At 40.8% G+C, this 16429-nt stretch overlaps 1 protein-coding gene across 1 annotated transcript in view; it reads right to left on the reverse strand.

Moving 5' to 3' along the window:
• Positions 1-680: 680 nt before the first annotated feature.
• Positions 681-16429, reverse strand: part of DCAF12 (DDB1 and CUL4 associated factor 12) — a 38679-nt gene continuing 22930 nt past the window's right edge. The window contains exons 3-9 of the mRNA XM_004677728.2: positions 13390-13596; positions 12388-12448; positions 7560-7753; positions 6176-6241; positions 4935-5097; positions 3590-3768; positions 681-2777 (exon numbers count right to left, since the gene is read on the reverse strand). Coding sequence (XP_004677785.1) covers positions 2619-2777; positions 3590-3768; positions 4935-5097; positions 6176-6241; positions 7560-7753; positions 12388-12448; positions 13390-13596 — 1029 coding nt within the window. The 3' untranslated portion in view covers positions 681-2618. The remainder of the gene's footprint in view (positions 2778-3589; positions 3769-4934; positions 5098-6175; positions 6242-7559; positions 7754-12387; positions 12449-13389; positions 13597-16429) is intronic.

A 16429-nucleotide genomic window follows, 5' to 3' on the forward strand; every position in this document is an offset into this window, starting at 1 on the left:
AGCGTATTTGGGTTTCAACAGAGGAGGCTTGCTAGACATTACTCACCCCCTGCAAAAGCTAACCAGCTCAAAAAATTAAGTGATGAAAACACAAGTACTTTTGTATGTTGACCAAAAACTAAACAAATTGAGGTTTTGGTTCAAAAATCTTTCAGAAATGCAGTTCCCACATATTCAGTTGGGATATGTGTGAAGATATGTGTATGTTTACTTAAATCTTATCTGGGAATAAAATGGAGTATAAATATAAATATGGACAAATAAATTCAAGGCAAAAAAAAAGTTCCTTTCCATTAACATTCTTATGTTTTGTCTTGCTGCGGCGGATGACAGAACCCATTTAGAATGGGCAGGTTTGGGGAGTTAGGGGTGCCACTCTCCCTGCCCTGTAACACTTCCAGATCTTCGGTCTGAGTTTTCAAGTGCCACACTACTTTGAAGCCGCAGGCATCTCCACCCTCAACTGGTCCTCAGAACAAATGATTTTGGGCCAGAGTTGGCAACCAGAAGCAAGCAGGTCATACTTTATGTATGTACTTGACCTGTGCTTAACCTTAAGGGAATTATTGCTTTTTATTCCAAGCAACCCCTCAAACACCCCAAGTCAGTCATTTGGGGCCTTTATCTTGACGTCTCTTGGCTATACATACTCACTCAAACCATTTTGCAGTGGAATAATATTTATTTTTTTACTTGCCCAAAAGTCAAGTGCTACATTTTTAAAAACAAAATCTCAAACAATCAAACATATTACCCATCACAGAAGAGGGTCTGGCAACGTTACAAAACATCCTACTTCAGATTTTTTTTAAATATACAAGTCAGTTTAAAATGATAGAAGTTCTCTGAGAACTAAGAAATCTACAGCTTGTAGTTTAATAATAGAAAAAATTAAGACAATTAAAAGATCTATAGCATCCAGCACTTTGCTTTAGTTCCCTGTTTTATAGCACCTATTTCTCTAGGTTAGAAGATGAGAATTCTAGAACCTGTGATGCATGCCTTGTACCACCAAGATAGGATGGACTTGCTTTCTCTCCTCTCTCTTAGTGCCTATCCTCTGGGGGAAGACATTCTTTCTTTTCATTTTCTCCATTTATGCCCAGAGCAGAGGGGATAATTGGGAGAGCAACTTGGAAACTGGAGGGCAGGAATAAATGATTTTTCCTTTCCTCAGGTGGGCTTCTGACAGAAGCCAAGTATGTGCTTAGAATGAAGGAGGGATCTGTGGGTGGAACAGCTGTTACCTGCAACATGGTGTGTAAAAAGCAAGGAATAACTGGACGACGTGGTCAGTTAGTTGCCTGCAAGTTAAAAAACCTCAGACTAAACAGCTCAAGGGAGGAATAAATTACTAATTACAGATGCTTTCACATGCACAATGTTGCTGGCTATAAGCCACCCCATCATCATCTCAGGACTGAGCCAACAGAGTGGGAGCGGTGGTTTCAACCCCAGTCCCACTGTAGTAAGAAACAAACATTCCACACATGAAACACTCACTACACACTGATAAACCCTCTCCTTACCCCCACCCTCCTTAACTGAATGAACCCAATTTAGAAAACAATGGCAAAACCCATTGAGGAGACTGGAAGAATGGCATAGGGGAAGTTTCTCCTCAAAACCAAGGGGACCAAGTATACGAATTTTAGCCGGTTTCAGGCCTTCAGCTCCAAGCCCCAGAGATACCAGATCAGGTCTTGTTTGAGGAGAGGGAGAGGGAGGCTGAGATGGGAATCTCTTAACTAAGTCAAACCAAGCCTTCTGCAGTCTCCAGAGTCGCATCTAGATGGAGACACTGATGTTTTGGGGGAGTGGCAATTGACTATGCAAAAATTGGCAAAAGGGAAGTGGAAGTGACACAGAAGTGTCCTCACCTGGGGGACACACAGATGGGAAGACAGGTGGGGGAGCGATCACTTTGGAGTGCTGCATGAAAGTCCCCAGGAAGCCTCCTATCTAACTCAAAGGGTCTTCCTGGTGGTAATTTGTTTTCCTTTCTGCTTTTACTTCCTATAATCAGTGCTATTAGATTTAAAAAAACAAGATAAAGATCAGTCCAAAACTGGACTTTGTGAATAAAGTTGTTTCTTTTATAAATATTTTAATTACAAGTAATCCTCACTCCAGGTAATTTCAGTGACACACAGTACATACAGGCACACAGGTGTACACACGCACATACACACAGCTCCCAAACTTTCACAGAAAGTTTGACAGCAACCACGTAATTATAAAGGAGCCCTACCTCTCAAGAGTGAAGTAAGGGTGAGAATGACTACGTCAGTCTAAAGAAGTCCAAGACAGGAAAGTGTGTGTCACTTAAAGAAATACAAATAAGGATTAACATTTGGTTGGGAAGCCAGAAAGAGTAAAATTCTGATTACCAAAAGAGGAAAAAAACCAAAAGCCTTCAGATTTCGGTACAGAGCTGCTTCTTATGTAGTGCCTAGGCCACTAAGTCAACTCTGGTGATCCCACTAAAGTATGAGGGCATCACACAATTGGGGAAAAAAAAAAAACAAAAAACCAACAACAAGCCAAAAGAATAAACAAAGAAACTGAGGATGGAAGTTAGTGTAAATCTCTGCATTTTGGGAGAGAATTAGTTGTCATTAACTCCAGAGCCCAGCATAGTTGCCATGGAGCCCTGAAGGGAGGGGACCTCCTGCCACAAAGAGTTTCGTTCCGGACGAGTCGTAGCAGTGGGTGTAAACAGCATTAGGGAAGAAGTCAATGTCCGAAAAGTAATTCCTCCAGGTTTCATCATGATTCTGTGGGTAAAGAAAGATTCTGTTAGCACCTCTAGGTCAAGGGGTAGGAGGAAAGGCCAAAGAGATTTGGAATGCTTACTGATTTCCTTAAGAGAAAAGGGTCCTGTACCTATAATCTGATGTCAGGAGATTGGTACTCATGGGAATGGGGCCTCATTTTTCCAATTGAGCATTAGGGAAGCACTGAATGGAATGAAGAGTTGCTACACAAAACTAAGGTCTTCTCAGAACAGCTGGAATCAAACCACTTAAAAATTCACTGGTAGTAGAAGGTTCCTCTTCCTTTTTGCTCTTTTATCACATGGGGGAATCGTAGCCAACTAGTGTCTTACTGGGCCTCAGTGTTTTTATGTATGTATGTAAGTAAGCATATATATATATAAGTACATATGCATAATTTGTTTATGCAAGAAATGGGTACAGGCCAGAGGTACAGAGGGATGTCTCGGAAAGGATTCACCAGAGACAGAGTGGGGAACAAAACAGGCATATCTACTGAAATACACTGCTGACAGGAGAGGTCTGCTGTGCCATGTGGGTCGGTTTCCTGGTTGGGGATCAAAGTCATTCTGCAGTGGCTGGCTTGACTGACTTTAACCCCTGTGCCACCAGGGAGGCCCCATTACTGGGCCTCAGTTTTCCCACAGATATGCAGACACAAAAGCAAAATCAAGGGAAAGTGCCTTTCCCTGCTCCAAGAAATGCCTCTTAATGATGCAAAGTATATGGGTAGGTGGAATGTCAGTGGGAGTGTGTGTGAGGGAGAATTTTTTTCTTTGTCAAGTAACCAAGTCAGGTAGACGCATACTCACCAGCCAGCCTTTGCCAGTGGTTAGTTTTAGATTCTCTCCTGCTAGTTTGGGCTTGGACCCATAACAAGCTGAGAGTCTCTCTTCCAGGAATCTCTGAGCTCGGATGTCATAGAACAGCAGGGAGCCTTGTCCTGTGCCCACAGTGATGATCTGCTCGTAGAAGCTCACTGATCGGATGCCTGAGAAAAAGTAAAGGGGATGAGCAAGGAAGGTACTCATTTGACTGTCTGCTGGCCTGAATTCTCTGGCATTGAGTTCACATGGCACCCCGAAATACAGACTGAGTCTTATCTATGGCAGGTATAACTCATGTGAAAGCCTGAGAAGCCTCATGCCATGCATGGGGTATGGAGGTGTCTCCTGACACACAGGAACTGCGCTATAATATTTGTAGAACCCATGATTTTCTGAATAGGTAGGACAGCTATTTCTCTAACAGTAACTACAAACTCTCAAATCTTTCATTGCAGGCATCATTCCAGCCTGGCTATTTATTCTTTCCCTTACTACTTTCGTAACATTCCAGACTCTTTGTTCCGAAAAGTGAGGGTCTTGATAACAAATCAACCTAAACAAAAGCTACTTCTGGCATATCTGCACATACACTCAAAATTTCAGAGAGAAAGACTGTACTGGAACTCATAAGATAGTGCAGACAGCCATATTTTTTCATGAGAATGGGGACAAAATAAGATAAAGAAGAAAATTCACTTTAAGTTGGATGATCTAGATAGTGGTTTCCCGCCCCCCCACCAAACATTAAAGGTATAATACAAACATAAATCTCTCTTTTTATTCCTCAATATAGAATGAGGGTGCTTTTAAGAGACTATGCTATAAAAGATGGGAGCTACAGCTTAATTCATCTAGTAGTTATATTTTCTTCAGCGCTAATGAGGTCTGATATATACTATGCTGCATGTAAGCATACAATTTAAGGTTTTAACATGTTAAGTCATCCATGACATCATCATCATAATCTAAATAATTACCCTCAAAAATTATCTCACACCCTTTTAAAATTAGTTTTCCCCATCATACACTATCCTTTTGCATAAATGAATTTTATACTTTAGGAAGCACTGCAGCAAAAAGTCGGGATCTGTGAAAACACACGATACCTTACTGTTGGTTTCCACCAAAGACTTTTGTGGCGACTCATCTGTCTGTGATGTTTGAAGTTCTGCTGTCACAGACAGACATTTAAGTTCCTTTCTGTGTCATCAAACACCACAGCAGGTTTCATAAACATGACTATACTTATTTGGGAACCACCATAGAAACTAAAGATCAAAACCCATCTGCAATGCAGATGTAAGCCTAAGGAGCACACCGGGACTCTTACCACTGCCTCGTTCCCTGGAGCAGACAGACTTGATGTTGCCTAATGGCTGCCTTGGATCCAAAAAGGAGACATGAGCTTGGGAGCCCACAGCATATACTGACCATTCACTACCATAGGCCAGACACACATTCTCACGGCAATATGGCAGTTTGGTGGAGAGCAGCTAAAAAGAGAGATGCAACCATGGCATTACCAGAGAGCACAGGGCAGAAATCCCCTCTCTAAGAGTTTCCCTCATATACAAGTCAAAGTCATGGACAAAAAACAGCCCTAATTAAGGAAATAATATTCTGCTCCACCCCAACGTGTTTAAGAAGAATGGGGGGGGGGTAGTAAACAACAACAAGATCTTGGTTCTGAAGAGGACGGGTTAAGAAAAAAAAGGTGAGAATGGAATTAATCAATCAGCAGCATGGGGAAAGGGAAGCGCGAAGGCCAGGGCAAAGGCTACAGAATGTTTCTAGCTATTAAAGTCAAGGGCTATTAAAGTCAAGGGCTTACCCAGTTTTCTTAGTGAGGAAGAGCCAAGGCCCTCCTTGCTCACTGCTCTTCAGTTAAAGGGGCTGATTTCAGGCTCTCCTTAGCCTAACCTCCCAATTTTATGAGTGTATAGAAAGTGCATGCACAGGGCTGTTTCAACCAGATAACTTCAATCAGCCTCAACTCTGGGTCTTTATCATTTAGCCAGTGTTCAGTAGGTGCCTTACTGCATGTAATGCACTCATGCAAAGTCAGTAGAGAGCACAGGCTGCTGGGACAGGGAGTAATCAGAAGTTCTGGGGGTTTCTTGAGAAAGAGCCTATCACAGAAGTAACAAACAGCAAAGGCCTTTAGAAGAAGGGGGAAAATGATCCACAGGTGAAATTAACTTTCTGCAAAAGTAGCTTGTAAAGGTTAGTAACTTACATAGTTACATCTGAGATGGGGTTATCTTAATTTAACTGACTTCAGTTGCCAGCCTTACTCTGTCCTCACAACATGCTAGTCAATAATCCTCAAGCAAATACTTAGACCACTGTGGATTGAAAGACTGTTAGTTGAAGGAGCTTTCTGAAAGCTGCTGAACTGTGAAAGAATTGCCCCCTCTGATTTCTGTAAAAAAGCTTTTAAGAGAAGCATGCCAGACAGAATTTCATGTACCAAGCAGTCATATACAGACTCTTGAGAACTGGAGATTTAGAGATGAAATATTTTAACCACAGGTGAATTTTTTTGTAAAATCAATGTCATGGTCATCACACCTTAGATAGTGTATTTTCAGCCTTCCAGAGATGAAAGTAGCCATCCAGCGATACTGCTCCCAATTCCTACAAGAGCAATGAAAATGAGGTTATATTCTAATCTATAGCAGCTAATATACTGACATACTGCTAATATACTGCTAATATAGCAGCTATATTCAGGAAAGATCCTGAAGGTTGGGGTTCTTCATTCCTAGTTCATGATGGTTTCAACAGGGCAGGGGTTCCAGGGATTATCAGCCTATCCTCTCACCTTAAGGAATGCAAATGGACAGCATTTTATTTTATCTTTGGCAGTTTTATAACTTCCAGCATTAAGTTCTCACCCACACTGACTTAGATTTTAAAAAAGAAAAAAAAAAAAATATATATATATATACACACACACACACAGAGAACTGAGGTACAGGCCAGAGGTGCAGGGGTAGTGAGAGAATTCATTCAAGTGGGGAGCAGAACAGGCAGTTTTCTAACAAAGTACATTGCTGAGGGGAGCAGCAGGGAGACAGGAGAGGTCTGCTGCACCATGTGTGTCAGCTCCCTGGCAGGGATTGAACTAGTGCTACAGTGGGCTGCTGATAACCTTCATAGTGCTGAGACTTAACCCCCTGTGCCACCAGGGAGGCCCCAGCAATAGCATTTTTAATCAAGGCTACTTCTTGAAAGAACTCAAGAAGGAATGCAGCGTTTGTCCTAGTAATAACACAGACTTCAAAGAGCCCTTACTATGTAGTCATTCCCATGACATCCTTTTGGATGTCATAATACACATATGAAGGGCAATTTCTTATGCCTCATTGTGAGAGCTTCTGTAAGTGGAAGACCTAAAGTAGAGAAATAATTTTACCCTTAAGCTATCAGTAGGACTGGAGATAGTAGGTTAAAGGACCTAATCTTTGAACGGTGGCCTGTTTCAGATTTTGGAAGATCTTTCTCCTCTTCTGTTTTTTTGGGTCTCCATCCCAACATTGTACCTAATATCCCAGTTTGAAATCTGTTCCAAAAATTAGGCAGACCTGGTGGCAGTATTGAGAAGAGACAGGAAAGAATGAAAACTAACTAAATACTGTACTGAAAATAAGAGTAACTGTTTACAGAGGCATGTTTAAAAAAAAAAAATCACATCAAAGGCACATGCAAATGAGAAACAGTCAAATCAGCATGGCCATGGAGAAACACTGAGACACTGACTTCCAATATGGACCATACAGAGAAACACTACCGAGCTCAATGCTAAGGGTAAATTTCATAACTCAACTATAATTTTTCATCTGCATTCCCCAGCCTTCAAAAGGTGCTCTGCAGACTAGAACCAAGTTATGCAGCAGGCACCTGGAGTTGCAGTAAGGAGAATGGCTTTTAGGAACCTTTGGTAGGTTCATACCTTATTCTTGTTGTTAAAGGCCAGAGCGCGGACCTTACAGTTGTCAGGATTTGTGTCCTCCTTCGGGATGTCCTTTAAGGCCTTGTGAGTGATGTGAGCATACACAGGTACCTGTGACACATTGTGCCTTGAATCACTTTTGGTCAACACATCTTCTGTCACCTCCCAGAGTCCCATTGAACCATCACGTGAGCCTGCAGGGCAAAGATCCACAGAGGTCAGGTGACATACCCAATTCCTTATGTGATCAAATGTGTTTACAATGTGTTTTCTGTGTCTACCTCTTTATCATTATCACATAGGAGGAAGTCTGGTCAGTGAGCTATCCCAAAATATGGAGCAGTATGAATTTTGATAGTTACATCAAGATTATTCAATTAAGGGGTATGAATTACCGAAAAACAACCTTTTGGCTTAACACAGTTGCTAGGATTTTTTTTCTTTTTTTAAAAAAGATTTATATATTTATGCATACAAGAACTAGGGTGTAGGCTAGAGGTGTGGAGGGTGAGAGGATTCACCAGAGACAGAGTGAGGAACAGATTAGGAAGATCTACTGAAATACACTGCTAAGGGAGTGGTGGGCAAGATAGGAAAGGTCTGCCGAGCCATGTGTGGGTCAGCTCCCTGGCTAGGAATTGAACTCATTTCTCAGTGGCCAGGGGATAGCTTGATAGCGCTGGGAATTTAACCCCTGCACCAACAGGGAGGCCCCAACTGGAGGGGGTTTTCAAAAGCTTTACAGTGTGATAAAGCTCAGTACTTTCCAAACTAAATGCTAGGTCAGCTATGCATGCATACACTGGGCAGTGGGGCTTGGGAACCTCCACTCTGGATCACTCGTTCTTAATCTTATCTGAATCCTGTACCCCTTGTAAAGACTAAGGAATGTTAGGTCCTTTTTCTAAAAAAAACACATAAAAGCACCACATTATGCAATCAAGTTCAAGGAGGCTCATGGAGACTTTCAATAAACCCAGAGAGGACCGCAATTTCTATATTAAGAATAATTGTTCTACATATAGATAGTTTTCCATATCAATAAATAGTCAAATACTTAAAAAACTAAGAGCACTTGAACTGTCCTTGCAAATATATTTTTGGTGGCGGGTTCATCTTTTTATAGTACAACTGAGCAAACTGCAACAAAACCCAGAATGTTAACTTTCCTATCTGGGGCTAACCCACCTTCATAAAACCAATATACAAAGATATTTGTTTATTCAGAACAATCTGTATGTTCAACAACAGGGCTATACTGGAGTTACAAAAAAACATCAAGAATCACTAAGAAAAAACTGTATTTTAAAATTCCATCTTCAGTGAAGTAATTTCCTAACTTTCCTTTGAGACCAAAAGATGCCTCTTCTACAATCTCCTGAGTGTTTTGCAGTAAAATGTCTTTTTTTTTTAATTTTCTTTTTTTGTTTTTTAAAGTTTTATTTATGCATAGAAGAACTGGGTGTGAACCAGACATGCATAGGGTGAGAGGATTCACCAGTGACAGAGTGGGGAATAAAATAGGCAGATTGACTAAAAAACACTGCTAAGGGGAGCAGTAGGTGAGACAAGAAAGGTCTGCTGCACCATGTGGGTTAGCTCCCTGCTCGGGGATTGAACTCATACTGCAAGTGGCAGGCTATAGCTTGATAGCACTGAGACTTTAAGCCCTGAGCCACCACGGAGGTCTACTTTTTAAATATTCTTTCTTTTCTGTATAAGAACTGGGATATAGGTCAGAGATATGGTAGGGAGCAGAACAGGCTCCCCACTGCTGAAGGGAGCACTGGGCAAGACAGGAGGTCTGCTGTGCCACTTGTGGGTCAGCATCCTGGCCGAGGATGGAACTGAGGCTGGAAGCACTGAGCCTTAAGCCCTAGGCCACCAGAGTGGTCTGTAGCAGTGTTTTAATATGGGAAAACGATCACTCAATTTGTTAGCCTCGTGGTCAGGAATTCAAAGCAGAGGGCTGAACATATGTGAAATCTAGAAAATCAAGAAAGGGAAGGACATATCTGTAGAACTATGCCTGGTTTATTATGCAAATTAAAAAAAACTATAGTTAAGAAAAATTTCAAGCATCCTGAAATGCTGAATTTTATAATGAAACGTTATATTTATAGCTATATTCTACCACATGCATTACTTAATTGTTCTATCATATATCTATCCAGTTATCCATCCCTCTATATCCCCCAATTTTTTACCAATTACTGGAAAAGACTAGCCAGATATATATTACTATATTGTCACAATAATGTTAGCAGTAGTTATCTCTGGGGTAAAAGTTTAGTTAATTCATAGAATCAAAATTTCTACAGTAACATATATTACTTTCATAATAGGAAAAGAAGAACTAATTTGGTAGGCAGCAACAAGAAGACTGGATTGGAAGGGACAAGACTAAAGGTAGAGAAATATGAAAGGATACTGGGGAAATTTAAGAGATAAATGATGAATACTCAAGCTGAGAAGGTAAGAAATTGATGGCTGTTAAGAGGTATTTCAGAAAACATTATCAATATGGCTTGGCAATCTGAGACTGAAGCGCCTAAGACAAGTTTTAGTTCTCTGGCTTTGCAGCAGGATGGAAATGCATTCACCAACATATATCAATGTAAGGAGGGGGAAGGGGGAGGGGGGGAGTGTTGGGCCATAGGGGAAGGGGAGGACTCTTGGATGTCTGAATATACCAATTCTGAGGTGGGATGGGGTTGTTGCTCATCATCCAGTATGAATGTTACCACTCATTACCAAGTATTGAGACTTTTCCACATGCCAGTGTTTATCTCATTTAAGGTCCCCAATGACTCTCTTAATTATATATAATCATTATCTATGCTACAGATGAGGGAACAAGTCTCAAACAGCTTAAGGTCACAGTGCTAATAAGTGGAGAGAGCAGAATTTAAATTCAAGTCTTTAATATCAGAGCCAATGTTCTTAAATCTGCATACTACTCAGGAAACAGATTTGTGAGTTAGCAGTCAGAAACAAAGGATACTGGCAGGGTATCTGTAAGAAGAGATGGGAGGCTCCTAAACAAAGCAAAGTCCTGGCTGCCTCCCAAGAACCAAATTTAGCATAGGTTACTATCATAAGGACAGTTACTTAGACATTATGTGACTTAGCCTCTGTCCTCAAGGAGTTAAATTTTTTTTAAAAAATAATATAATAGTTTATTTTTCACATCATTTTGTGCCTTTTTCCATCTCAGTTGTAATCTCCATGGGCTTCCCATCACCAAATCACCCATGTGCCATCACCATAGTCCAGTGAGCAGCTAATTTTTTTTTTTTTAAGATTTATTTATTTATGTTTAGAGAACTGGGGAAAAGGCAAAAGGTGTGGTGGGCGAGAGGATTCACCAGAGACAGAGTGGGGAGCAGATTAGAATTGACAAAGTACACTGCTAAGGGGAGCAGCGGGGCGGTCAGAAGAGTTCTGTCACGCCATGTGGGTCAGCTCCCTGGCCGGGGATCGAACTTGAGTTGCAGAGGCTTCGGAGAGCTTCATAATGTGGTGCTTTAACCTGTTGCACCACCAGGGAGAGCCCAGGGGTTCCTTTTTTTAGGGAGGTAAAAGACAGTCTCCAAAAGCTTCAGAATTTTATTTGTTTAAGCATGTAAGAACTGTGGTGTAGGCCTGAGGTGCAGGAGGTCAGAGGTTACAGTAGCTTAGAAAGCTTATTTTAAATTTGCATTGAGTAATAGTAACCTTTGACTATTAGACTTATTGGCTGCTTTCTACTGCCTTGCAAAGAATCCAAAACAAAAATACTTTCCCTTAGTTTTGTTCTACGCATCACCATTTTTTTCTTTAACAATTTATTTATTAATACAAGAACTGGGGTATAGGCCAGAGGTGTTGGGGATGAGAGGATTCACCTGAGACAGAGCAGGTAGCAGAACAGGCAGATTGACTGAACTAAGCTGCTGAGGGGAACAGAGGGTGGGACAGATATGGGTCTGGGATCAAACTCATGCTGCAGTAGCTGCAGATACGTTCACAGTGCTTGCTTTAACTCCTGAACCACCAGGGAGGGCCCCTAAACATCAGCTTTGAATTCAGACCCGGATTCAGATTCTGAAACCCTAATGATTTGTTAGACCTTTGGCAAATTATTGTTAACTTCTCAGAATCTCAATGTTCTCATTTGAAATAGGGTAACAAAGTAAACCTACTGTTCTAAGGTTAAATAAGGTGAAATACATAATTTAGCAACTATTATGATTATTTTTATGTGGAATGTATTTCTACATATGAGTAGCCAACAAAGCTGGTCAGTACTCTAATCCTACTTTCTAGGCTGCTGTAGGTATCTAGAAAGCATTTCTTTATTTCTACTTTATCTTCTAATACTCCCATCTATTTTTTCTGGTTTTTCTGCCAACAGGAAACAATTCCTCTAATTCTAAATAGCTTTTACTAACAAGGAACTTAACTCTACATAGTCATACAGAAAATAATCACTTTGCAGAGACTATCAACTTTTCCAAAACACCTTCACAACCATTACCACAATGAAACACACAAAAATGTTGAGGCTAATCTTTTTTTTTTCAGGGGGTGCTAGTCTGTTTTTTAGAATGAGGTAGAGTATGAACAAATGAAGTATACCAATATCCTCCCTTTCCAGATCAGATCAGGATATATAGGATGAAGAACTTATCAAAAGGCACATGGTCAATCAGAAAGAGTAACTACTGGAAACATGATTTGGCTAATGGTGTATTTATTGGGCCATTTCCAGTCGCATTAATATCTCTGCAATTTCTAGCCTCCCTCCCTGCCACACCAAAAATTCCCTACAAAAGGCCAATTTTACCAGATACTGCCATAGTGTCGCTGATCCATGCAATGGAAAAGATCCAGTCCTTGTGTCCATCCTTAAAGAGGAGGAAGCGGAAGGGGGAGGGGGAAATAAATTAGTAAAATAAGGATCACAAAGCACACTCTTGGAAAGCAACTAAATCTTTCTGAAAGTATCTTTGGAAAATTACAACTTTGATCGCTGAGGATCTTAATCGATAGGGCATAACCCTTGACTTTTCTCTTGAAGAACAAAGCTGGAATGAAACTGGCATTCCTGTAGGCAATAAACATGTCTGATGGACACATAAATTCTGGCCTTCTATGTCTGGATGTCTTATATGGGGTTACTACACACATCACCTCTCACCCCTGCACCTATCTTACCTAACATCCTCGCTCTTGCTATTGTCAGGAATGTCTGAAACTCTGTTTCTATAGCCATCAATATGGCCTATACCTTCACTTCCTTTAAGTCTCCTTGCTTATTTATGAAGACTTTCTTTGCTATTCTCTGAAATAGTATTTTTTTTTTTAAACACAGTCTGACATACTGCTGGTAAATATTTATTGGTTTGTGGATTTCTGTGTTTCCCCCTACCAGAATACAGACTTCAAAAGGATAGGGGCTTTATCTATTTTGTTTATTCACTGCTGTGTCCCAGTGTCTAAAATAATGCTGATCATAGAAAGCTCAATAGTTACTGAATGGTTTAATAAATTTTGCCCTAAACTATGAGCAACTAAGTGTAAATGCTATAAATTCAAACATGAACTCTGCAGGACATAGCTTCCCTCTTTATCAAACATACAATATTTGTCAACATATTTGATCTTCCCCTATGTGGATTTCAGTCCCCATTCTGATCACCACCCTATATTTCACCTCTATGCCCACAGAGCCAACAGAAATCTAGAGGAAACCAACCTTTCCCAAGGGGTTGGAGGGTCCATGTTACTTAATAGGGTCTGTTTAAAAATAAGGTTACCTGTAAGTACAATTATTGGGGACACTTACATCTCCCACACATACAGGATCAAGTGTAGGCAGCCGGTAGATGGCAAGACTATTGGGGTTGTCTCCTCCGGTGGCTAACAGTGTTCTAGAGGGATTCAGTTCAATGGCATGGATACCACAGCCCTGCTGGGTCACAACTCCAGGCTCTCGGTCCTTCAGAATGGGAATCTTGGTGATTTGGCTTGTCTGGACATCAACTACAAATAGCTACAAGAGAAAAGGGATACAAAAGTTGATCATAATTTTCCTTTAATGTGGCTGACCCTGGTACAAACATCCATTCATTCAATTATTCATCAAACGTTAATGTCTTCTATGTGCTAACCCCTAGAAATCACTATAAAGCCATGATCAGGTTACTACTCAATGAAATAGGAAAGTTTAACAGAAATACAATGCTACAGGAACACAGGTTAAGTGGCAGTAAATTCTGCAAGGGAGCTAACCCACAATGGCACAGCTCTCCCACCTCAGCCACTGCTCCCCTTAGCAGTGCATTTCAGTAGATCCACCTGTGCTGCTCCCCACTCTGGCTCTGGTGAATCTTTTCACCTCCCCCCAATATCTCTGGCCTGTACCCCAACTCTTGTATACATAAGCAAAAATAAATCTTTAAAAAATAATAAAATAGGCCCTCCGTGGTGGCACACAGCACCAAGGTTAAAGCACAGCACTAAGAAGCTAAAGCCACTTCCGCATAAGTTTGATCCCTGCCTGCCCCAGAGGTAACCACATGGCAAGCAGACCTCTCCTGACCCGCCCATTGCTCCCCTCAGCAGTGGACTTCGTTGATCTGCCTGTTCTGCTCCCCACTCTGTCTCTGGTGAAGCCTCTCACCATCCCTGTGCCTCTGGCCTGTACCCCAGTTCTATATGCACAAATATATAAATCTTTAAAAAAAAATAATAAGGTAAGGAGGGGAGCAATATTAGGCAGAGATTGAGGAAAAATTTGAAGTTTGTAAAAGGGGGTGGGAGGATACAATCATTCCCAAACCTGTAATATAAGTCTTGATAATTACTGAGAGCAACTGACCTTCCTAGTTGGCACCACTGATAATATGTCTCATAGATACTTGAACTCAGTTTGTTCAGAACAAATTATCTTCCTTTTTCAAAATGATCGTTTTAACTAATGCCACAACAACTTGCCCAGGCATCTGAGCCTGGGCTTTGTCCTAGATGATTCCTTTCCCTCATTCCCATCACCTGATCTAGTCCAGCCAAATCTACCACCTCCTATTCTTACAATTAGGTCTTTCCTCTCCCTCTTCTTTCTCATCACCTCTCCAGTCCACAGCTGTAACTGGTCTTCACGCCTCAGGCAAAGCCAACATCCAAGACACTCCATATTACAATCATGGTCTGTTCCTCAAAATGGAAATTATCCCCTGTCAACCAAGCATTAAATGCTTTTTAATCCAAATTAACCTAAGCTCTTCAGCATGTTATCAAAATTCTCTTCAGTTGATTATGTATCTCTCTAGCTTCATTTTATGTTCTAGAAATAACAGCTTCTGAATTACTATTCAAAGTAATTTTTGTATGTGTGTGTTTCACACTCATGTTGTTCATAGTGTCAGGAATACTGTCTTCTACTCTTTACCTGGCCAACTTGAACTTATCTTTCACATTTAGTTCAGACATGTCCTTTGAATGTTCCCTAAATGCAAAATAATTAAGTGCCTGTCTTGTAGGATCCCGAGATGTCCCACTACTTACAGCACTATTTAGAGCATATCACACCAATTAAAGTTTCCATTTGTCCGTCTCTCCCTCCCATTAAGCAAATAATGCCCCTCATTTGCTCCTCACACCCTGCCAACCCCTGGAACCTGTCCACTCCAAAAGCAGATTTATTTCACTTGGTTCTAAAACCCTGTCCCAACTATGAAAAGCAACATAGTAGACACTTACAGAAGTCACCTTTCAGGAGGCGTGGCCAACAATGTCCCTTCCCACAGAGGGGGGCACTAAAGCTTGTTTGCTTGCTATAAGCCCAGATCTCTGGATCACAATAGCACTGTCCAGGGGTGGTCTTCTGGCTCAGGAAAAACCAACCTAGAGGCTAGATTGCATTCAAATTCTCTCAGGAATGTGGAACTAATTGATGGCACCAAACTAAACTGTCTAGGTGGCCATTTCCTGCAAAAGTCAGTCCAAAGAGAAAAGAGAGAGGAAGTCTGAATATTCTTGGTTCTTAGTGGCTCCCTAATTTCTAGTTCTGTTTTCTTTTGAGATACAGGGATACTTCCTGCTCTTGGTGTTTACCAACAAATCCTTCCAAATATATATGAGCGGACTTCTTAACTTTTTAAACAAATGCTCTCCAACAAGATAATCCTGCCAGTGCTTAATTAAACAAAATTCAGTTTAATTTTTGTGTTGTGTGGGACAAAATATCTATAACATGTTAACCTCTAAACTTACAATTCTCAAACTGATTATGACAATAACCATGTGTGGGTGTAAAAAAAACAAAACCCTGCCAAACAAGACAATTCAGTCTTTATACAAAAACTCCTCCAATTAGAAATTTCTGATCAGGGCCAATTAAATGAAAATTTTTCTAAGGCTGCCGAGGTGAATTTGTTTAACTGCCAGGTTGATTGATATGCCCTGTCTATTCAAAGGAACAGCTGTACATTAAAAATGCAAAAATCTTAGTTCTTGCCCCAGGCCTACTGGATTTCATAAAAATCTTTTAAGTTTAAAAAATACTGATGTAGTCACTTGTAATAAGGGAGATGCAAATTAAAACCATAACGAGATACCATCTCACACCAGTGAGAATGGCACATTTTTTAAAATTTTATAACAGTTTATTTTTACATCATTTTGTACATTTTTCCCCCATCTAATTGTTATCCTCGCGGGTTTCCCATCACCAAGTCACCCGTGTGCCATCTCCATAATCCCAGGCACTCCCCCCCCTCCCATTTTGATCCCATTCCCCACACCACCCCCACAAAATGTCTCTGGTATATGGTTGTTCATTATTTTTGTTATTTTCTCGCCTGGTCCATTATACTCCAGCTATG

Source organism: Condylura cristata, unplaced genomic scaffold (assembly GCF_000260355.1).
Source record: "Condylura cristata isolate star-nosed mole 26May11 unplaced genomic scaffold, ConCri1.0 scaffold00006, whole genome shotgun sequence".
Lineage (NCBI taxonomy): Eukaryota > Metazoa > Chordata > Mammalia > Eulipotyphla > Talpidae > Condylura > Condylura cristata.